Consider the following 25,206-nt stretch of genomic DNA (forward strand, 5'->3'; position numbering starts at 1 on the left):
ATACAAGGGTTCATATTGGTATGTCTGAGCTGGGAAAGGAACCTTTTAAATGGGGTCCCCCAAAATGAACTGAATCTGAGAGAGACATTAACCCTATGTGTTAAAGCCATTGAGATTTCAGGACTGGTTTGTTATCACAGACTAGCTCAGCCTTATATGGTTCATGTTTTTTAAACAGCAAAACTGCCTTACCTTTGCCTCTTAAAATAGATACAAATGATAGGGAAAATAGGACTGTTTTCAGATGTTCCCTAAGAATTAAGATTTACCACAAGGCAGGAATTAATTATTCACCTGTTTCTTTTTCCACCTTCATCATTACTTCCAGCTGTAATGGAAGAAAGATGATAAGGGATAAAAATATTCATTCTTTAAAAATATTCTAGCTGTGGAAGGATTAGATATTTTTTCTTATACAACTTTATGTACAACTAATTGCTTCATTTTTTTTTCGCTTGCTTATTTTTTCTATGACACATTAGGAAGCTGTCCCAAACAATTTTTTTTTTTTAAAGAAATGCCATTAAACAAACAGCCTCTGAACACCTTTACCACATGAACACGTGAGATAACTCTATCAATGCCGACTCTTTTCCTGGAGACATCACCCCTGGGATCCTTTGCTCTCTTGCTCTTATTCAAACTGATAGAAACCTGCAATTGTCATCGTGGGACTTTCTCTTCTCTCCTCTGATGGATTTTCTAATTTTTGGAAACTAATCTGTCCTCCTACTTTATACTCTAATTTCAATGGCACGCATCTTCTAATACTCCCTGAGAAAAGATGCATGGAAAGTGAAGATTATGATAGCAAGAAGTTCTTTGTATATTCTTGATGTTAACCTTTTATTACACATACGATTTGCAAATAATTTCTCTCATTCCACAGGCTGCATTTTCACTGTTGATTATCTCTTTTTGAATGACAGAAGATTTTCTACATAGTCCAATTTCTTTTTACTTTTGTTTTCTGTGTTTTTGTTGTCAAATCTAAGAAACCAGTGTCAAATCCAACGAAGCTCTTCACCTATGTTTTCTTTGAAAAGGTTTTTCAGTTTTTCACTTTTTTTTAATCAACTTTACATTCAAACTTTCTGTTGAATTTATTTCACTTTCCTGTTTTTAGATTCTAAGAGCTCTACCTTATTCTTGATGTATTTTTATAGAAGTTTACTATTTGATAAATGACTATCTTAACTTTCTGATAATACTAATTTTTAAAACATCTCCCTATATTATTATTTCTGGTTCCTATGAATCTCTCTACCCACATCCATTAGTTTCTTTCTTTTATACGGGGCTCTTTCCTCAATTGCCTGGTAGTACTTTGTTATACACATATAAGGAGTTTATGACATTAAAGGGCTGGTGATTAGAAGAAGCTTTAGGGCATGGATAGAGCGTGTCAGCTGGTAGCTTTAATTTGAGATAATTGGGGATAAATGAGCTTCATTTGGGGGTGGGACTGGCTCCAAATATGAGATTCCCTGAGGTTTTCCTCCAGCTCTGTTCAGTTTCATAGGTTAAGGGTTCTCTAATCTCCCTGCTGGGGTGGAATGTGGTGGTAAGGATTGTCATACTCTTATCCACCAGAGCTATTAAAGCCAAGCAACAGAGTTCCTGAGAGTCTCAAAGTTCATCATGTGGATGTTCACTTAATTCCTCTCCTCTCTTTGTAGTAGCCTTTCTTGCTTCCCATACTGTCTGTGATGTGAACCCAGATCTGGAGATTTTTCATTTAATTTCTCCACTTGAATCAAGCTCCAGTGTCCTATTTAGGCTGAAGAAGGATAGATGCTAAATTAGAAGGGATTAGGGAGAAGTGGGGACTTGTCTGTTCCTTATACAGACATTCAACCCACCCCTACATTTTCAGCCTGTATCTCATTTCCTCCTTTTCAGTTCAGTTTAGTCACTCAGATGTGTCCAACTCCTTGTAACCCCATGGACTGCAGCACACCAGGCTTCCCTGTCCATCACCAACTCCTGGAGTTTACTCAAACTCATGTCCTTCAAGTCGGTGATGCCATCCAACCATCTCATCCTCTGTCGTCCCCTTCTCCTCCCGCCCTCGATCTTTCCCAGAATCAGGGTCTTTTCGAATGAGTCAGGTCTTCCCATCAGGTGGCCAAAGTACAGGAGTATTCTCCTTCTCAGATGCCTGCTAATTGTTTCTGGGCTTCTATGGCTTGGATGGGCTTGCTTCTCACTAACACTTCACATTCAATTATCTCTACTCTGTTGTCTTCTCCACCCACTTTACATCATCCAAAATATTGTTAGCATCACCCATCACTCAGTTCAGTTCAGTTCAGTCACTCAGTCGTGTCCAACTCTTGGTGACGCCACGAATTACAGCATGTCAGGCCTCCCTGTCCATCACGAACTCCCAGAGTTCACCCAAACTCACCTCCGTCAAGTCGGTGATGCCATCCAGCCATCTCATCCTCTGTCATACCCTTCTCCTCCTGCCCCCAATTCCTCCCAGCATCAGAGTCTTTTCCAATGAGTCAACTCTTCACATGAGGTGGCCAAAGTACTGGAGTTTCAGCTTTAGCATCATTTCTTCCAAAGAACACCCCAGACCGATCTCCTTTAGAATGAACTGCTTGGATCTCCTTGCAGTCCAAGGGACTCTCAAGAGTCTTCTCCAACACCACAGTTCAAAAGCATCAATTCTTCTGTGCTCAGCTTTCTTCACAGTCCAACTCTCACATCCATACATGACCACAGGAAAAACCATAGCCTTGACTAAATGGACCTTTGTTGGCATCACTAGTCTGTATAAATTTATACAATTTTATCTTTTAAATTATTTTCATTGTGTTTTAGAAATAGCAGAGTACTACATGTGCATTCAGAGAAGGCAATGGCAACCCACTCCAGTGTTCTTGCCTGGCAGGCTGCTGCTCTATGGGGTCGCACAGAGTTGGACATGACTGACGCGACTTAGCAGCAGCAGCAGCATTTGTATATATTTACAGAGAAAAAAGGCAAAGGCACCCCACTCCACTACTCTTGCCTGGAAAATCCCATGGACGGAGGAGCCTGGTAGGGTGCAGTCCATGGAGTCTCAAAGAGTCGGATACGACTGAGCGACTTCACTTTCACTTTTCACTTTGATGCATTGGAGAAGGAAATGGCAGCCCACTCCCAGTGTTCTTGCCTGGAGAATCCCAGGGACAGGGGAGCCTGGTGGGCTGCCGTTTGTCGGGTCGCACAGAGTCAGACACGACTGAAGTGACTTAGCAGCAGCACATGTGCATTCAGTGTATTTTCCCTGTTAAAAGTTTGAGAAACCATTTTTTATAATTTGAAATAATCCTTTCTAGTTTCTATATGTGTGCTTATTCACTCAGTCGTGTCCAACTCTTACGACCCCATAGACTGTAGCCCACCAGGCTTCTCTGTCCATGGGATTCTCCAGGCAAGAACACTGGAGTGGGTTGCCATCTCCTTCTCCAGGGGATCTTCTCGGCCCAGGAATCAAACCCAGGTCTCCCGCATTGCAGGCAGATTCTTTATCGACTGAGCTACAAGGGAAGCCCCACTAGTTTCTGTATACTAACCATTAATCATAATCTCATTTTAGTCAATCAGTATAAATTATTGGTGTATAAATTATAAATTATTGGTGCCTCATACCATCTAACATATCTACTCAGGGATATTATTGTTTTAATGTAAATTTTCTTATAAGATTCAAACATGTAATAAGCTCATATAAGCAGTATTTTAATGTCACAAATGTAAACTCTCAGTCAAATTCACATCTTTTGGATTTTAAGGTTGAAAACAAATTCCATTTTGCTGTATGTTTTTTAGTAAGGGTTTAGAGAAATTTCGATTTGTCCAGTGTTTAGAAGACTGTATGAACCCTTTTAAAAACCGTGGTGCTTTAGAGAGCAGTCATGTTTTGTTGAATTTATAAATGATTTCTCAATGTGTTCCTTTCAATTCACAGGGAAATGTTGCTTCACAACCTGTACTCGGAAAAGGTAAATCAATAATCTTCTCATGACTTTTTTCTCAGATATCAAAATACAAAGGGATCTCTGCTTTCTGACAGCTTCTTGCTCTCCCTTCTCCTGTTCTCAGCACCCCTCCCCTCACCCCAGGGTCTCCTCTGATGTGTAGAGTCTAATCTGCTCCCAGCTAGAAAAATCAGATAATCACACTTGTTAAATTCAAGCTTAAAGTCAAAATGAAAGACAATCTGATTAAAGCCCCATGAGTCATGCTCATGTGTTTTAATGCATGCACATTAGGATCAAAGCACTAAAACCACTGCAAATTCCTCAGTTCCTAATGACTTGTGGGTGTAAAAGTGTTAGTTGCTCAATCATGTCTGACTCTGTGACCCCTTGGAATGGACTTGTATGCTTGGTCTTGCCTGACTCTGTGTGACCCCACGGAGTGCCACCAGGCTCCTCTGTCCATGGGACTCTACAGGCAAGATTACTGGAGTGGGTTGCCATTCCCTTCTCCAGGAGATCTTCCCAACCCAAGGCTCAAATCCAAAAACAGTGTAGTGTGGCACGTGTATATATAACATTGTGGTTCCAGAAAGTATACGGGAAATTTATGGCCTTGATAAACATAAAATAAGATTGCAAAATCACTGACTGTGGAGATCAGTTGTCTTATAGAAAGACGTCAGTCACCGTAGATCTTTCAAGTTTTTGTTTCTTCTTCTATTGTCTGGGCCATCCCATCTCTTAATGTCAGTTTATAGCAGATTTTACATGCATTGTTCAGTTGCTAAGTCGGGTCTGACTCTTTGTGCCCCCGTGAATTGTAGCATGCCAGGCTTCCCTATCCTTTGTTATCTCCCTGAGTTTGCTCAAACTCATGTCCATTCACTCAGTGATGCCACCCAACCATCTCATTCTCTGTTGTCCCCTCAATTGCCCTCAATCTTTCCCAGCATCAGGGTCTTTTCTGGTGAGTCATCTCTTCACATCAGGTGGCCAGTGTTTTGGAGCTTCAGCTTCAGCATCAGTCCTTCCAGTGAATATTCAGGGTTGACTTCCTTTAGGAGTGACTGGTTTGATCATACATAAAGCATAAAGCAGCTAAATTCGGTTATAACTTTACAATCTCTAAAGAATGTGTGCACAAATTTACAAAAGTGTTTTCAGATTTTCTGGACACTCTGCATACAAGGTAGGGTTAAATTCTTCTGAGCGTATGAAAATGGGTCTCTGCATGCTATGCTATGCTAAGTCACTTCAGTCGTGTCCGACTCAGTGCGACCCCATAGATGGCAGCCCACCAGGCTCTGCTGTCCCTGGGATTCTCCAGGCAAGAACACTGGAGTGGGTTGCCATTTCCTTCTCCAATGCATGAAAGTGAAAAGTGAAAGTGAAGTCACTCAGTTGTGTCTGACTCTTAGCGACCCCATGGACTGCAGCCTCTGCATGGACCTCTACAAATCTGAGGTCTTCGTGGAAATGACTATCTCAGGAAATATTTTCTCAAAAACAGACTTCAGTATGTGAGCTCCCCTCTACTGTTTTCCATACCTTAATAACTTAGTATTTAACACCCTAGATGTGTTCGATACTGTTGTCTTCTGCTCTGCACAGATGAACTAGCAGACTATGGAGTCAATGACACAGTCCATCCAGCTGAGGGAATCAGTTTGGAAAAAGATTTGGTCAGCCAGACAACAGCAACACAGGAAAAATCACAGGAGGAACTCACAACAATAAATAACGGTGTTTCTAAAGAAATATGGTTGGATTTTGAAGACTTCTGTGTATGCTTTCAGTAAGTATAAATTTTATGCGTGTGTGTAATATAATGGATATATAAGCCTTTGATTTTTAGCTTTCATTTAAAAGAGTTAAGCCAGTGTTAGTCTGGTGTTGATCTAATAGTAAACAAAAATATTAGAAGGAAATATGGATGAGTTGATTGTCCACATGAAGCATGAGTAGCCAAACCAGTCTCAGGCCAATTTCAGCCTCTTCTCAAAGACTTATTTTTTGTTTAAGTTTATTCACTGAGAGAAATCATTTGTGTCCCTGTCAGGCAACTAATTCAATACAGTTATTATTTTTTCCCAGCTTTATTTATGTACAATTGATAGATAAAATTATAAATACTTAGTATGCATGGAGGGTGGATGAGTTGGGAGATTAAGACTGACGTATATACACTACCATATGTGAAATAGATTTGGGAACCTGCTATATAGTATAGGGAGCTTAGCTGAGTTCTCTGTGGTGACCTAGAGGGGTGGAGTGGGAGGGAGGCTCCAGAGGGAGGGGATATATGTACATGTATAGCTGTTTCACTTCATTGTAATAGCAGAAACTAACACCACTTTGTAAAGCAATTATACACACACACACACAAATGTGTACATGGTGATGAATTAAAACACATACATATTGTGAAAGATCCCCCCATCCATTTAATTAACACATCTATCACCTCATATGTTTACCTTTTTATTTTGTGTGAGAACATTTAAGTTCTGTTCTTTGAGCACATTTTAATTATACAATGTAGTCTTATCAACAATACTCACCATGTTTCATGTTAGACCTTCAAACCTTATTCATCTTGTAACAGAAAGTTTGTAGTCTTTTTACCAATCTCTTCTTGTTTTGCCCACCCCCAGCCCTGGCAACCATGTTTTCCCTCTCTGAGTCGTTATTATATCTTGTAGCTTTCATCTATCTTTATCTGTTTTGCCTATAATTATTCATGTCTGAGAAACTTAATATGTAGTACTAGTCTGTTGCATATAATGACAATAATCTGTTATAAATGTTTTTCAGGACTATATATATTTTCCACAAACCAAGTTCATATTGCCTTAACTTTCAAAAATCAGAATTCAAGGTAAATACATTATGATATCTTCTCTTTCACTTCTTAAATTTTTGATGGAATCATGCTAGTGAAAAACACTTTCAAATTTATCAAGCATTTCTAAACTTCTAACATAATTGTATTTTAAAAATTGTTAGGGTCTTCTACCAATCGCTCACCCAGACAATACGCAAAATTCTGCTACCTGGTATTTCCAAGTGTGATCCATCTGATTATGTTGCAGCAGTTCAACCCTGAGATGCATTATTTTATAAATTCACACTAAGGAAATTTTGACTTATAAATAAGGGGAGGAAAAGTACAAAAAATTCACTATTCATGCTTGCATGCTAGGTCGTTTCAGTTGCCTCCAACTCTTTGCAACGCTATGGACTGTAGCCCAACAGGCTCCTCTCTCTAAGGCATTCTCCAAAAGAATACTGGAATGGATTGCCAACCCTCCTCCAAGGGATCTTCACAACCCAGGGATCAAACCCACATCTCATATGTCTTCTGCTAATTAATGTTCACTAACTTGCACACAATTCCTAAAACATAAGCACATTTTCACTATCATTTTTGCTATATCAGCCCACATTCTTCCCTCTGCTTGAAATTAATTCACGTTAGTCCTTCCCACTGCTTGAATTTCATTCCCCTTCCTCTGGCCAATGTCTACAAGTCCCTCAGAACAGCACGGATGCCGTGAGACCTCCTTCCCTGGCCATAGAGTCTGAGTCAAGTATGCTCACTCCATGCATTCTGTGTGATTGTCCACACTCAAACACTTTCCTCCCTCCATCCTGACTGTATGGTCATTCCTCTGTGTTCCTCCACCTACCTATCCACTTCATGTCAACATCTTAAGGAGAACTCTGTCCTTTTCTTGACTGTTGCGATACAGGCCCTGGCATGAAGTAGAAACTTGGTTTTTTTAAAAAAAATTGTTGAATGAATTAATGAACAAGTCTCACATTGGGTAGAATTTTGGAGAAGATGATGAAATGTATCCTGGGAAACTAAATTACACTGAAACATGCTTGTTGCTTGTATGGGGCCATGCAGCCCCCAGTGATAACTCCACATCTCGCTGAGCTAATGCAGAGTTGGAGGAAGTAAGGAGGCTTGGGGATGACTTCTCCCTTTGCACTTGTACTAGATGAAAATGCAGACAGAGAAAACCTTTTTGAGCATCCCTCAAGAGGTACTTTGTAGCTGGTTGCCAGCTCTGAAAGTACGAACCAGCTCGGTACTAGTGACTGGGGCTGGCAGAATGACTGACCTGGCTCGGTAGTCTGTCTACAAAAAATACCCAGAGGAATGCTTTGACTTTATGAAGATAAAAAAGCAAACAAAGCAAAGGCAAACCAACAAAACCCAAACTGTTGAGACTTGCAGAACCCAGTGTGTGGTATGATATTTATTTACCATTTACAGTTAATTAAGGAATGTCATCATATTCAAATTACTAGCAACAATTAAACGATAGTCATTTATAGGTGCTCCCTCTGTTCCCAGCCTTGAACTAGGTTCTTTTTTGCATCAACTCTTCAAGGCAAACCCAATGAAAAGACTATTATTATTATCGATTTTCAGGTTAGGAAACTGAGGCAGACCAAGTTTGGGGGTAAAATGCCCAAGACCACCAAACTAGTAAGAGGCACAAACATCAGGCACAAAAACCAGATTTGTCCTCAGTGAAGCCTGTGCCTTTCTCACTAGTGCACCTTTGGAGGAAGCAGATCCATGGCTCTGGAGCCAGACTGCCTGGTTTTGAATGCAGATTTCACTTGGGATAGGACTCTTTGCCTCAGTTTACTTTTTTATACAATGACAGTGAGAACCTACATCAGAGTTGAGAAAGGAATGAGAGAATTTGTGTAAAACACTTAGAAGAATGCCTAATACTTAGTAAGTGAAAATAAATGCTGGCTGTCATTATTATTACCAAGAGCATTTGGCACATGAGTTTTTGTTATACATTGCCACCCTAATATATATATGTGTGTGTGTGTGTGTGTGTGTGTGTTTGGACATTTTTATGAAGTGATGGTAAATACAGAATTTTATTTCCCTTTTAAAGTTCCAGCTTGGCAAAATAAAATGACAGCATCCATTATGAGTCCCTTCATCCCCCTGAATTTTTTTTTAACATCAATGGTCTGAGAAAATGATGGATGTTGTTAGAGGATGTTGTTAGTACCCCAAATTAACAGCCTTTAGTTTGGCCTGCCCGTGGTCTGAGGCTAGGCAGTCCTGATTTAGGGGCTTCCCTGGTGGCTCAGATGGTAAAGAATCTGCCTGCAAAGCAGGAGACCCGGGTTCGATACCTGAGTAGGAAAGATCCTCTGGAGAAGGGCATGGCAATCCACTCCAGTATTCTTGCCTGGAGAACCCCACACACAGAGGAGCCTGGTAGGCTACAGTTCATGAGGTTTCAAAGAGTCAGACACGACTGAGCAACTAACGCTTTCACTTTAGTCCTGATTTTAGTGGCCACAGGCACTGCCTGCTGAACTGGGAACACGGAGTCTGAGGCTTGTCCTGTGCACATCCCTTAGCTGTCCCCATGGGTGATGTCATGGGAATTGGCAGCGGGTTTGCAAAGATGTCTCATGCCTGCACCAGGGCAGATTCCCTTCATATGGCCTCTAGGGCCACCTCATCTTCAAATTCTCAGACAATTTAAAATGATGGCAAATGAGTTATAGGTAGAGCCTCCTCCTTGCTCACACAGGCTACACTGGCAAATCCAAGGTCCTTCACAGTTTTAGACAGGGAGTATTTGAAACAACTGCTTCTATTACCAACATGTTGCAGACCAAAGAAAACAAAAGAAAACTAAAATAAAGTGTCAAATGCTAACTATTGGAAAACTTTGAGTGATGCAATCATTTTAAATAGTTACATTGCATCAAACATTTCTAGAAATCTTATTATCCTTGATTACTAAGGATTTCTTTTTCACAATATAACTTGTTGTGTTTTTTTTTTTTGCATTTCAACTTGTTATTTAAATATTGTAAAATAATATAGAAAGCCTTTAAAGTATAATGACAATTAAATTAACACATTTAACATACACCATCAGTCAAAATTATGTTGAAGCACTGGGACATTGAAGTGCAGTAATAGCACAATAATTGAAAGACCAACATTGGAGTTAGGTATTAGTAGATAGACAGACTTACTTTTGAATCTCAGCTGTGCTACTTGCAAGCTCTGTGACCTTTGACGAATTACTTACCCTCTCTGTATTTCAGTTTCTTCATCCATAATTATAGATATTAATAGCACCCACCTAAGATGGATTGAAATCATATTCATGTAATCCTTATGCTCCTGTCCACTAAGAGATACTCCAGTTGTGCTCAGTACTTTCTTGCATGCCCCAAGCACAAATCCAGTTTGGTTCTGAAGTGGGTATCCTTTCCCTTCTCCAGGGGATCTTCCCAACCCAGAACAAACCCACATCTTCCACATTGCAGGCAGATTCTTTATCAGCTGAGCCACAAGGGAAGCCCCCAGTTTGGTTCATCAGCATGCAATAGGTATAGTTCTGAAGACCTTGTAGAATGAAGGAGTAATAGCAAAAACACCAAGTAGCATGTGCTTAGTCACTCAGTTGTGTGTAACTACTTGTGACCCCCAAGGATTGTAGCCAGGCTCCTCTATCCATAGGATTCTCTAGGCAAGAATACTGGAGTGGGTTGCCATGGCCTTCTTCGGGGGATCTTCCCAACTATTGGATTGAACCCAGGTCTCCCTCATTGCAGGCAGATTCTTTACCATCTGAGCCAACAGGGAAGCCCAAGTAGCTTACCTTAATACATTTCTATTCTCTCCCTGTTTACTTATCAGGGACCTATTTTCTGAGCACTGCTCAGCTGTGGGCTCAATTTCTTCCTCTATTGTCATTTCTGGAACAAACATACCCCCTTTGTTTACTCACAGAGGAGAACTTTGGCTCTCTCTGATATGGTGGCCAGTCTCAGTCTCTGCAGACACGGTTTCCATGGACTGCTGCCAGCATGCACCAGTGTGATTTTCTTTCTTTCATTAAATCTGTAAAGTACTTGTTGTGGTATATGCAGCTGCTGCTGCTGCTAAGTCGCTTCAGTCGTGTCCGACTCTGTGCGACCCCATAGACGGCAGCTCACCAGGCTCCTCCATCTCTGAGATTCTCCAGGCAAGAACACTGGAGTGGGTTGCCATTTCCTTCTCCAATGCATGAAAGTGAAAAGTACTTGTTGTGATGTCTAGAACACACTAAATGCTCTATGAAGGTCAGGTATTAGAATTGGGAAATACTACCACTAACAGGCTGATATGAAATGCAACAATTAGTCTATTTCTTGCAGTTTTCAGATGAACGTGTGTCCTATCACCTATTCGTCGACAGTTTAAAGCCCATTGAACTGCTGATCTGCCTTTCTGCATTGGTACGCTGGGGAGAATCTGGAGGTAAGAGGGCCATGAGAAAATTACAGTCTGAAAGCCCAGCTCACTTTCTATTCAGGGGAAATGTATACTGCAAGTTTTAGACACCGAATGAAGGAACTTATTTCCTCTCTAGACCTCCTAAGATCTTCCTGCTCCTCTGACATCAAGGAGTAAGCTCACTCTTGCCACCCATCTCTCTCTTTGTTCTGGTCATATGATCACCTCTTTAGCACACCTAGTCCCTCTATTTCTCTTTCCCCTTATACATGGCATCATTCTTGATTCTTTCAAAATCTATTTAAAATCACAAGCTCTTTCTTTGATTTGACTCTTCCAAAGGCCTTTATCTCCATCCCACCCTGGGCGCCTACTATCATGGTTTTATTTAGATTTTATGTACCAATAACTGTATTATCTCAATCAATCTTAAGCTCTCTGACCACCACACCTGAAGCTCCAGCTCACTGTCTCTAGAATTCTACCCCTACAATTCTTGGACTGAATGGGGACCACCATTCATCAACCTTACAACTTTTTCTGTGTCCACCCTCATTAGATCCTTATTTCTTTGAGTCCCAACACAGTTTCCATGGCCCATCATTGTATTTATTGACGTTTCTTCACAGGTGCCCTCAACACAAGTACTTTCTTACCCTCTCAAGTTATGTTCCTGACAAAACCCTAATACTGGTTGAAAATATCTCTGTTCCTGACCTGAGGTTGCATCAGAGCAGCCGAGTGTAACTGAAGAAAACAATTCCTACTACCTAGCCCCATTTTAAATTGACGACCACAAACCTCAAAAAGAACAAACAAACAAATGGCCTAAGCACTGTCAGCATTCCCCAAGTTCATTCATTCTCCACACTTTCCTTCTTATGGATGATTATTGCAAACCTGCAGATCTCTCTCCATCTTCAAATCTCCAATTCCCACTCTTATCCTTCTTCCTTTCCAGGTGATGACCTTGCTACTATTTTCACTGAAGAGATAGAAGAGATCAGAAATGACCCACTCATCTCCTCATATTGAACTCTCTGAAGCTCTAGTCACCTTTCCTTCCTATTCTAACAGATAGACTGTTCCTTTTCTTCTCTAAGGCCGTTAGATTTCTTTCTTCTTTGAACACATGCACATATGCACAAAACAGTATTCTTTGATTGACTTGTTTTACTAAAGCATTTATATGTAACTCAAATGAACAGCTCTGACCCTGTACAGGTATACATATTTTCTGCATGCTTAATATTGAATTTCTTGCCTACCTTGATGGCAGAGACTATGGTTTTCCTACTAAGATATACCCAATGTTTTAAGTGGTATCAGATGTGTAGCAGGTAGGCAATAAATATTTGTTGAATACACTTTCCAGACTTCAGCAGTGTGAGTTTAGTATATCTACCTAACCAACAGTTCCTAAGCTGCACCACATCCTAGAACTTTGAAACTCCAAATGCAAGGAAGTGTTTCAGATCACGTGGTGGCCTGTAACATTAGCTTGAGGGTTAGCTGCAAAACAAGGTAAGAAGTATTTTGCCCTCAGCTACCAATGAAGAATAATATTTTCTACCCATTTTCAGATTTTAAAAAAGTTAATTAGATTGCTTTAGTTAATTTACAAAATACAATTAAATTTAAAATGTTAATTTAATTGAAATGAAAGTTTTGTTAATTATGTTATTTCTCCACACACTTAAAGCTAAGAATCAAAGGTAAAAAACTTAGATAAAATGTAGCATATTTTGCCCTTGTTTTGACACTTTCTTAGGAAAATCTCTCATTTCCCCAGAAGTAGTAATTTTCCTCCTTTAAAATTGCATATCCAGCAGGATATTGTGATTCCTGCTCTACATAAGAAAAGTAGTGGTATACTACAATGAAATATCCCTGGCTGACCTCTGTTTTCCTAACTTTTCCATTTCTGGTTTCCTCAGCTGGGGGAATGACTACGAGGAGAAAAGTAGGAATAGGACCAGAGGTCTTTCTTCCTCTCGAGTATTATTTCCCGTAACTATTTACCCAGCATAATTTCTAATGTTTTATGAGCATTTTCAGAATATGTCTAATTGTTGGTTGTTGTTAATATCATTATAATTATATTATTAATGTCATATTGATAAAAAAGCAGTACTAGTGATGGCCAACAATCAAATTTTATATATATATATATAATTTTTTTAACTTTTCCTAAAGCTTTAACAAAGAACAGCCCTCCCATAGAGCCTGGACTACTTACAGTTGAGACAGTTTCTTGGAAATCTCTGAGGCCACGTGATCTTGTTGTGACAATTCACACCTATGCTACCAAGGCTACAGTGGTTCGCCTGCCTGTTGGGTATGCAGTGACTTTATTTTTCCCATACTAAGTATTATTTGAAGACTTGTAAACTTTTGACTACTAGATAATGAAACAATATGGAATCTAATACGTTGTTTCCTACAGTGATTTCACAAAGTATAGGTCTATCATCATGATTCTTGAGAAAAATAATTCTGGGAACGAATAAACTGGAGAAATGCTGTATCTTTTGGAAGATGTGTAATTGTCAAAGAATCTGAAACGTGTTTAGTAAAGAGTACATTTTAAACGTGTTTAACCCAGTATTTCCTAAAATTAATTTATTAAAATGATCTTTTTGTTTTATTATGCCATAGTTCTTAATAAGGACCATGATTTTATTTAAAAACAGGCTGAAAAATAGCATTTTTTCTATAAATCTATAGTTTTACCTGTAGTTATTTTTAATTTTACCTGTAGTTTTATTTTAAGTTAAGATACAATTGGTTAAACACATCACATTTTCCATTTTAAAGAAAAGATATATAGTTGAAAAGTTTTCATGATTTTTGATAAGTTCAAAATATTACCTCATATTTCAGATAAGATAAATATTTTGCTGAATTTCCCAAGATCAATCATGATATTCTATGTGATTAATGAAAATTTATGGCTCTTATTCAAAAAGCAAAACCCAAGCAACAAGATAAAGTGCTAAAATAATCTATGGCAAGCATCTAATATTCCTAGAGGAATAATGAATTTTAAAAATACTATATTTTTCACATCTCCCCTAAAAACTCTAGTATGGAAAGATTCTTCCAGAGATCATTATTCTGTCTGAGTGCTCATTCATCAAGATGACCAAGGATGAGGAACTGATAAAGAATCTACTTTTATCTGGGCTTCCCTGGTGGCTCAGACAGTAAAGAATCAGCCTGCAATGCAGGAGACCTGGGTCCAATCTCTGGGTCAGGAAGATCCCCTGGAGAAGGGAATGGCAAACCACTCCAGTATTCATGCCTGGAGAATTCCATGGATAGAGGAGCCTGGCCGACTACCCTACAGTCCATGGGGTCACAAAGAGTAGGATACAACTGAGCAGCTAAACACTTTCACAATTTACTACTTCTATCTACATTTCCCCCCAAAAGGACCTAAGCAGCCACCACGAAGCTTTAAGACATGCTCTCAGTCCTCTCCATGGTGCTACAACCTGGTAGGAGAGACATAAGTAACATACATGAAGCTATGCATTTGTGAGAAAATGACTATGAAATCTACAATGCACTTGGCCAATGTGAATTATTACTGTTGTGAGGTGAAAATCAGGACCAGTCTTTTGCAATATGTCTGCAGTGCATGGGCGGAGAAGGCAATGGCACCCCACTCCAGTTCTCTTGCCTGGAAAAATCCCATGGACGGAGGAGCCTGGTGGGCTGCAGTCCATGGGGTCACTAGGAGTCAGACATGACTGAGGGACTTCACTTTCACTTTTCACTTCCATGCACTGGAGAAGGAAATGGCAGCCTACTCCAGTGTTCTTGCCTGGAGAATCCCAGGGACGGGGAAGCCTGGTGGGCTGCCATCTATGGGGTCACACAGAGTCGGACACGACTGAAGCGACTTAGCAGCAGCAGCAGTGCATGGGAGATGTCTCCAATATGTGCAACTTTGTCATTTAGTGTGACTGCTTTTATCCAACATAATTAGTGAAATATAGATTCCATGCTCTCTGAGGGTTCTTTCAGAGTAAAAATTCATCAGTCATTACCTCATCTGTTACAAAATTCAGCCCATACTAACCTTTGACTTCATTTGAGCACAAAGTATCATCAAGAAGCTAACAGAGGCAAGGACTACAACAAAGGAGACCCTCGATCTATATATAGTGTCCACTCTCTTTAGGAGACACATGCTGCTCTTCACTGCGTACTCCCCCGTGGGCCACTCCATACACATCTGCAGCATGGTGACCTTCGTCATTGGGGATGAAGATGTTGTGCTACCCAACTTTGAGCCGGTAAGTTGGTTAGCAACTGTGATTTTTGTGTGTGTGCTTTAGTTTCAAAGATCTTGAACTAAATAATATTTCTATTTTTTTATTCAGCTTACTCATTTGTTTACTTTTTAAAACTACTAAGTATATTCTGTAAGAAATTCTCAAATACGACATGTTAATAAGCAGTCTTAACTCTGTAGGGATACAAATAAAATCATTTTATTTTAAACATAATTATTATTTTATTTCATTTTATTTTATTTACTCACCTCTGCTCTGTTGAATTCCCTTACACATCTATTAACACCTAAGGCAGATCCCATAGTATCAATATTATTGTTCCCTTGAGAAACATAAAGGATCAGTACAGACTTTTTCAATGCAGGTTAAATTTTTGATATTTTAAATGTTCCTTTCCTCCTTCTTTGTCCTAAGGAAGGGACTCTGGGATTCAGGGAGAGAGGATCCACGAAAGGGTCAGTGATTTCTTCATCTGCTCTTAACCTCTTGGTTTTTCTAGCTACTGGCTCTGACAGAGTCTGAAAGAAAAGAGAGATAAATAAATCTTCCTTCAGGTCCTGTCTTGGTTTAGACATCCTCTCAAGGACATCTTCAGACACATGCATATGCATTTTGGGAGACAAGTATTTATAGGGCCTTTCTACTGCATAATTCAGCTTTACCTGCTCCTCTAATCTATCTCCATATATCACAACTTCATATTAGTGAGATGAGATCCACTTAGCCAGTCAGTAAACTTGTCCAGAGCAGTAGCAGGATGGCTCAAAACCAACTCCGTGCTCACGTTTTCATGGCCCAGATACGCTCCAGTCATGCGTTCTTCCCTCTCCAGGCAGTGGTCCTGAAGGATGCCCTATGGCTGCCCCTTCTCTTTCTGCATCACCTCTCATCAGACCTAACTCCTGCTCAATAGACACAGAAGGAAGATCATCAAGCCCACCGTCTATGTCCCTTAAACCCTTAATTAGATTTACCCTGCTTATTTTAAATTCTTGTTTTTTCTCTTCTTTAAAAAAATTATTTTTACCTGAATAAATCAGTGTTATCTAAAAGAAACTGTATAAATGAAACTGCATAAAGTGAAAGTGTTAGTCACTCAGTCATGTCCGATTCTTCAAGATAACTATAAAATAAAGGCAGCCAACTTAACTGCCAACATTATATGATTTAGATGAATAATAAATGTGCTTAAGTGGTAAAGAATCCCCCTGCCAATGTAAGAGACACAAGAGACTCAGGTTCGATCCCTGAGTTGGGAAGACCCCCTGGAGGAGGAAATGGCACACCACACCAGTATTCTTGCCTGGAAAATTCCATGGACAGAGGAGCCTGCTGAGATACAATCCATGGGACTTCAAAGAGTCAGATAAGACTGAGTGACTGAGCACACATAATGATATTATAATATTAAAAAAAAAAAACTTCAGGAAACTTGGGGATTTTTAGAGCATGAGCCACCACCTCCTTGTGTGGCCCTGAAATAAACCTTTCTCTGCTTCAAACACCAAACAAATAAACAAAAAAAAAATTTTTTTACATAGTATGGCTTATCTAATTTGTTTCTTTTTTATTTTTTTGAATTGAAGTAGAACTGATTTACAGTATCATGTTAGTTTCAGCTGTTCCTCCAAGTGTTTCAGTTTTAATATATATTTTTTCAGATTATATTCCATTATAGGCTAATTAGAAGATATTGAATATTGTCCCCTGTGTTATATAGTAAGTCGTTGTTTCTTATCTATTTTATATGTAGCAGTGTGTATCCATTAAACCCACACTCCTAATTTTTCCCTCCCCTACCTGTTTGCCTTTGGTTAGTCATAGTTTGTTTTCTATGTCTATGAGGTTTCAGTTTTGTAAATAGATCCATTTGTACTTATGTATTTTATTCCAAGTGTGATATCACACAGTATTTGTGTACTTAATCACTATGATATTCTGTAGGCCCATCCATGTTACTGCAAATGGCAGCTTTTCATTCTTCTTATGGCTGAGTAATATTCCAGTTCTGTATCCATGCATCGACTGATGGACATTTAGGCTGCTGTATATAGTGCTATGAACACTGGGGTGCACATATCGAACTTAAAAGCTTTTGCATTTTGATATTTGGCAAAACTAATACAATTATGTAAAGTTTAAACATAAAATAAAAAAGAAAAAGCTTTTGCACAGCAAAAGAAACCAACAAAATGAAAAGACAGTCTATGGAATTGGAGATATTTGCAAATGATGTGACTGACAAGGGGTTAATTTCCAAAATATACAAACAGCTCATACAACTCAATGTTAAAAAGCAACCTAATAAAAAATAGGCAGAAGACCTCAATAGACATTTCTTCAAAGAAGACATTGAGAAGATTAACAGGTATTTTAAAAGATGCTCAACATTGTTAATTATTAGAGAAATGCAAAGCAAAACCACAATGAGGTACCACCTCACATAAGTCAAAATGGCCATCAAAATATCTACAAAAAATAAGTACTGGAGAGAGTATGGAGAAAAGGAAACCTTCCTACACAGTTGGTTAGAATGTAAATTGATACAGCTACTATGTAGAACAACAGTATGGAGGTTCCATGGTGGTGGTGCTTTAGTCACTAATTCATGTCCAACTCTTGTGACCCCATTGACTGTAGCCTGCCAGGCTCCTCTGTCCATGGGATCCTCCAGGCAAGACTACTGGAATGGGTTCCCAGTTCCTTCTCCAGGGCATCTTCCTGACTCAGGAATTGAACCTGTGTCTCCTGCATTGCAGGCAGATTCTTCACCAATTGAGCTACGAGGGAAGCCCTTAAAAAACTAAAAATAGGACTACCATCAGATCAGATCAGTCGCTCAGTTGAGTCCGACTCTTTGCGACCCCATGAATCGCAGCACTCCAGGCCTCCCTGTCCATCACCAACTCTCAGAGTCCATCGAGTCAGTGATGCCATCCAGTCATCTCATCCTCTGTCCTGCTTAGCCTGCTTCTCCTCCTGCCCTCAATCCCTCCCAGCATCAGAGTCTTTTCCAGTGAGTCAGCTCTTCGAATGAGGTGGCCAAAGTATTGGAGTTTCAGCTTTAGCATCATCCCTTCCAAAGAAATCCCAGAGCTGATCTCCTTCAGAATGGACTGGTTGGATCTCCTTGCAGTCCAAGGGACTCTCAAGAGTCTTCTCCAACACCACAGTTCAAAAGCATCAATTCTTCGGCACTCAGCCTTCTTCACAGTCCAACTCTCACATCCATACATGACCACAGGAAAAACCATAGCCTTGACTAGATGAACCTTTGTTGGCAAAGTACTACCATATGATCCAGCAATCCAGCTCCTGGACATATGTCCTGGGCTTATATTCAAAAAGATGTATGCACCCCAATGTTCATAGCAAAACTGTTTACAATAGTCAGGAAATGGAAGCAGTTTGTTTCTTTAGGTGATTTAATTCCCTAATTAACTGTTCGGGTCTGTGAACTCGTATTTTCCTGTGATTATCCTCCATCTTATAAAAGTTATTGGGGCTGACTTTTGGGCCCCAGTAGTCTTCACTTCTAATCAAGAAGGAAAGGGGGCTATAGATTGGTTCAAAAGCAGAGAGACTCAAGCTTCTCAGAGCCATTCTTGATCACTCCCAATGCTACCACTTAACCAGGTGACTTTTCGGGTCATGGTTTCATTTCAGGGAGAAACTATTAAGAAGACATTTTTCCAAAGCGTTGAGGGGATTGGGAGAAGGTCAGGGGGAAGTAAATGCATTAATATGGCGAGTCAATTGCCTCTGTTTTCATCAGCTTCTTGCTCCATTCTCATGCTATTCCTGCTGGACTAGTCCTTAGAATTTCTACAGGGAACTGCGGAGTGATGTTAGTGCCCCTAAGGAAAGGGGCAAAAGCAGACTTTACAAAGTTCTCCTCCTGCATGACCCTCTTCAGGCTGCCTGTAAGCACCCTCTGCTCTGCAATTTCTCCATCATCTGCAACACCTCAGGGTTTTCTCCATCTTTAAAAATAAGTCCCTTCCTGATATCCCTGTCGCCTCCTTGCTTTATTGTTTCTTCAGCATTTATAGCAGAAGGAAGACATGCTAGTTCACCCTCTTGCCTCTTCTTTCTTTTTTTTTTTTTAATTGCTCTCTCCCTGAACTCTTCTCTGCCCTTCAGTCATCAGATACCACACAGCTGTCAGACTAATTCCTAGACGTTCTTCAGAACAAAGGTTGGATATTAATACTGTGGAGAAATTGCCCATGGCCCCCAGTGGGGTTGGTGTTCTTTCTGTGTGTTCCTACAAGAGCAAGAATCAGGTTCCTTGTTTAACATCTCTCTGATCATGACTCCTGGTGAAATACTTTGATCAAGTAAATTTTCCATAAATAACTGCTGAGTCAGTCACGTAACAGATTTTTAATATATTAACAGAAACGAAATCTTTGTAAACTTAATTACACCTAAATAAACAAAAATGAAGCTGAGTACTATGCTTGGTCTTCACAGGAGAGCTACCGATTTACAGAGCAGGCTTTAACAATTTTGAAAGCTGTTGGACATGTGATTGCTAATTTCAAAGATAAGGCTAAACTTTCTGCAGCCCTGAAGGATCTACAAACAGCTCACTACCCTATCCCCCTCCAGGATAAAGAACTAACTGCACAGCACTTCAGGGTAAGTATGTTCAGGCTATACAGTTCCTAGAAGAATATGTTCTATTTGTAATAATATATCTCATATTAGATAAGATCCCCTAAATCAGAGCTGAGAGAATGTTTTGGATGAAGACAATTTGGAAAGTGATGACAGCAAGCAGAAATGAGAGACTAGGAAGAATGAAATGAGAAAGAAAAGCATATTTGTTAAAGGATATGATAATGATTGCTGTGGGTTACTGGGGCTCAGTCCTCCAGGGGATCCTGGTGAACTGTGGAGGGTATCCCTCAGAAACATCCTACTAAAGGATGAGGTGACTGTACTATTTATCCACCAACTCCTTCCCCACTGATAGGTGGATGCTCTCGAGGTATCAATATTTCCTCACACTTTTGGGGCTAAGCAGCATCCTAGCTTTCAGTTCAGTCAGTTCAGTCACTTAGTCATGTCCAACTCTTTGCAACCCCATGAATTGCAGCACAACAGGCCTCCCTGTCCATCACCAATTCCTGGAGCTTACTCAAGCTCATGTCCATTGAGTCAGTGATGCCATCCAACCATCTCATTCTCTGTTGTCCCCTTCTCCTTCCGTCTGCAATCTTTCCCAGAATCAGGGTCTTTTCCAATGAGTCAGTTCTTTGCATCAGGTGGCCAAAGGATTGGAATTTCAGCTTCAATATCAGTCCTTCCAATGAACACTCAGGACTGATCTCCTTTAGGATGCACTGGTTGGATCTCCTTGCAAGAGTCCAAAGGACTCTCAAGAGTCTTCTCCAACACCACAGTTCAAAAGCATCAATTCTTTGGCGTTCAGCTTTCTTTATGGTCCAACTCTCACATGACCACTGGAAAAACCATAGCTTTGACTAGGCAGACCTTTGTTGGCAAAGTAATGTCTCTGCTTTTTAGTATGCTGTCTAGGTTGGTCATAGCTTTTCTTCCAAGGAGTAAGCGTCTTTTAATTTCATGGCTGCAGTCGCCATCTGCAGTGACTTTGGAGCCCCCTAAAATAAAGTCTGACACTGTTTCCACTGTTTCCCCATCTATATGCCATGAAGTGATGGGACCAGATGCCATGATCTTAGTTTTCTGAATGTTGAGTTTTAAGCTAACTTTTTCACTCTCCTCTTTCACTTTCTTAGAGACACTTTTTATTTCTTCTTCCCTTTCTGCCATAAGGGTGGTGTCATCTGCATATCTGAGGTTATTGATATTTCTCCTGGCAATGTTTGATTCCAACTTGTGCTTCATCCAGCCCAGCATTTCTCATGATGTACTCTGCATATAAGTTAAATAAACAGGGTGACAATATACAGCCTTGACATACTCCTTTCTTGATTTGGAACCAGTCTGTTGTTCCATGTCCAGTTCTAACTGTTGCTTCCTGACCAACATACAGATTTCTCAGGAGGCAGGTCATGTGGTCTGGTATTCCCATCTCTTGAAGAATTTTCCATAGTTTGTTGTGATCCACACAGTCAAAGGCTTTTGGATAGTCAATGGAGCAGAAGTAGATGTTTTTCTGGAGCTCTCTTGCTTTTTTGATGATCCAATGGATGTTGGCAATTTGATCTCTGGTTCCTCTGCCTTTTCTAAATCCAGCTTGAACATCTGGAAGTTCATAGTTCACATACTGTTGAAGCCTGCTTTGGAGAATTTTGAGCATTATTTTGTTAGCATGTAAGATGAGTGCAATTATGTGGTGATTTGAACATTCTTTGGCATTGCCTTTCTTTGGGATTGGAATGAAAACTGACCTTGACCAGTCCTGTGGTCACTGCTGAGTTTTCCAAATTTGCTGGCATATTGAATGCAGCACTTTCATAGCATCATCTTTTAAGAATTGAAGTAGCTCAACTGGAGTTCCATCACCTCCACTAGCTCTGTTCATAGTGGTGCTTTGTAAGGTCCACTTGACTTCCAGAAGGTCTGGCTCTAAGTGAATGATCACACCATTGTGATTATCTGGGTCATATAGATGTTTTTGTATATTTCTTCTGTGTATTCCTGCTTCTGTTAGGTCCATACCATTTCTGTCCTTTATTGTGTCCGTCTTTGCATAAAAAGTTCCCTTGGTATCTCTAATTTTCTTGAAGAGATCTTTAGTCTTTCTCATTCTATTGTTTTCCTCTATTTCTTTGCAGTGATCACTAAGGAAGGCTTTCTTATCTCTCCTTGCTATTCTTTGGAACTCTGCATTCAAATGGGTATACCTTTCCTTTTCTTCTTTTCCTTTCACTTCTCTTCTTTTCATAGCTGTTTGTAAGGCCTCCTCAGACAACCTTTTTGCCTTTTTACATTTCTTTTTCTTGGGGAAATGGTCTTGATCCCTGTCTCCTCTACAACATCATGAACCTCCGTCTGTAATTCTTCAGACACTCTAACCTTTGAATCTATTTGTCACTTCCACTGTATAGTTGTAAAGGATTCAATTTAAGTCAAACCTAAATGGTCTAGATGGTTTCCCTATTTTCTTCAATTTAAGTCTGAGTTTGGCAATAAGGATTTCATGATCTGAGCCATAGTCAGCTCCCAGTTTTGTTTTTGCTGACTGTACAGAGCTTTTCCATCTTTGGCTGCAAAGAATATAATCAATCTGATTTCAGTGTCGACCATCTGGTGATGTTCATATGTAGAGTCTTCTATTGTGTTGTTGAAAGAGGGTGTTTGCTATGACCAGTGCATTCTCTTGGAAAAACTCTATGAGCCTTTGCTCTGCTTCATTCTGTACTCCAAGGCCAAATTTGCCCATTACTCCAGGTATTTATTGACTTCCTACTTTTGCCACCCTCCTTTCCTGAAAGCCTTAAAGGAGGGATACAAAACAGAGAGTGGCACCCCTGTTCACTATCGACCTTTCAGTTGATTTTTGTTGTGGTCCTGAACTGTCAGTGGCATCATGGCTTGCCTACACCCTCCAAACACCAGTTGTGACAACTAAAAATGGTTTCAGATATTGTCAAATAGCCCCTGGGGAGTAGTGTTGCTAGAGTTAGAAATTAAAACACAGGATACCCAGTTAAAATTTGTTTTATTAAGGACAATTTTTAGAGTAGTTGCAGGTTCATCACAAAATTGTGCAGAAGGCATGGAGACTTCCCATATATCCCCTACCCCCCACACACCTCCCCCATTACTTACCAGCATCCCCCATGAGTTGTACATTTCTTACAACTGATGAGCCCAAAGTCCGCAATTTACATTAGAATTCACTCTTGGCATACATTCTATGGGCTTGGACAAATGTATAATGACATAGATCTATCATTGCAGTATCATACATAGTAATTTCACTGCTTTACAAGTCCTAAGTGTTCTGCCTACTCATCCCTCCCCTCCCCCAAGCCCTGGCACACACTGATCTCTTTATTGTCTCCATAGTTTTGCCTTTTCCAAAATGTCATAATGTAGTCTTTCCAGATTGGCTTCTTTGACTTAGAAATAGGTATTTAAGTTCCCTCCTTGTCTTTTCATGACTTCATAAGTCATTTCTTCCTGTGTGCTAAGTTGCTTCAGTCATATCCACCTCTGAGACCCTATGACTATAGCCCACCAGGCTCCACTGTCCATGGGATTCTCCAGGCAAGAATACTGGAGTGAGTTGCCATTTCCTTCTCCAGGGGATCTTCCCCAACTAGGGACTGAACCCACTTCTCTTATGCCTCCTGCATTGGCAGGAGGGTTCTTTACCACCAGCACCACCTGGGGAGCCCCATTTCTTCTTAGTTCTGAACAATATTCCATTGTCTGAATATAGCACAGTTTATTTATTCACTTACTGAAGAACATCTTTGTTGGTTCCAAGTTTTGGCATTTATGAATGAAGTGGCTGTAAACAACTGTGTACAAGTTTTTGGGCGGACATACATTTTCAATCCCCTCGGGTAAATACAAAGGAGTGTAATTGCTGGATCCTATAACAAGAGTATGTTTAGCTTTATAAAAATCATCAGACTCTTCAAGAGTGGTTGTACCATTTTTCATTCCCATCAAAATGATTGAGAGTTTCTAATATTCCATATTCTAGTCAGAATTTGATGTTGTCAGTGTTCCAGATTTGGGCTCTTCTAAAGCACAGTGGTAAGTCATCTTAATCTGCATATCCCTGATGACATACAGTGTGAAACATCTTTTGATATGCTTATTTGCCATCTGTATATCTGTTTTGGTGAGGTGTCTGTTAAAGTCTTTGTCCCATTTTTAATCAGGTTGTTTGTTTTCTTATCATTGCCTTTTAAGTATTCTTTTTGCAAATATTTTTTCCCAGTCTATGAAGTCATTAGAGAAGTCAAAGTCTTCTCATTCTCTTGACATTTTCTTTACAAAGCAGAAGTTTTAATTTTAGTGAAGTCTAGCTTATCAATTCTTTCTCTTATGTGTCATGGCTTTAGTGATGAATACATAAAGGCACTGCCCTACCCAGGGTCATCTAGATATTCTCCTATCTTATCTTCTAGAAATTTTATTCTTTTACATTGTACATTTCAGTCTACTGTTTATTTATTTATTTTTTAATTTTGAGTTAACTTTTGTGAAGGGTGCATGGTCTCTGTCTAGAATCATTTCACTCAGCCAATTTTTAATTTCATATAAGCAAACAGTATGTACAATATATAAGGTACAATTATATTAGAAATTATTTATACTAGAAATTTAATTTCCCTGTTATTCCACTTTAACTGAGCATAAGGTGTTGTTGGGGAAAGATAATTAAGAACAATCTTCAAACCAAGAAAAACTCCACAAAGGTAGAAGAAAAAGAAAATCGTTGCATAAACCTTAAACTAGAATGTGATACACGTCAAGGGCAATCTACTAAAGAGATTGCAAAGACCCAAGGACATTTCTCTTTTGTATAGTTCGTCATATAGAGTCCATTACATACATATTCTCAAGATAAATGATAAATAGTCCTTAAGTAGAAGGATTTGATGGCACCATTTGTTACACATGGTGAATCCTAAATTCACCTGGCATTTGGGGTGACCGTGTGCACGAAGGGAAAGGGGTT

The 25,206-nt window shown here is 39.7% G+C and overlaps 1 protein-coding gene across 2 annotated transcripts in view; it reads left to right on the top strand.

Moving 5' to 3' along the window:
• Positions 1-25,206, top strand: part of ADGB (androglobin) — a 190,178-nt gene that overhangs the window by 94,880 nt on the left and 70,092 nt on the right. For both annotated transcript variants that reach the window (XM_086316626.1, XM_086316625.1), the window contains 7 exons: positions 3,965-3,998; positions 5,589-5,772; positions 6,792-6,855; positions 11,187-11,289; positions 13,462-13,603; positions 15,455-15,569; positions 20,046-20,213. In XM_086316626.1, the coding sequence (XP_086172752.1) occupies positions 3,965-3,998; positions 5,589-5,772; positions 6,792-6,855; positions 11,187-11,289; positions 13,462-13,603; positions 15,455-15,569; positions 20,046-20,213 (810 nt within the window). The remainder of the gene's footprint in view (positions 1-3,964; positions 3,999-5,588; positions 5,773-6,791; positions 6,856-11,186; positions 11,290-13,461; positions 13,604-15,454; positions 15,570-20,045; positions 20,214-25,206) is intronic.

This window comes from Bos grunniens, chromosome 9 (genome assembly GCF_055505025.1).
Source record: "Bos grunniens cultivar Pamir isolate PY7600 chromosome 9, Bosgru_T2T1.0, whole genome shotgun sequence".
Lineage (NCBI taxonomy): Eukaryota > Metazoa > Chordata > Mammalia > Artiodactyla > Bovidae > Bos > Bos grunniens.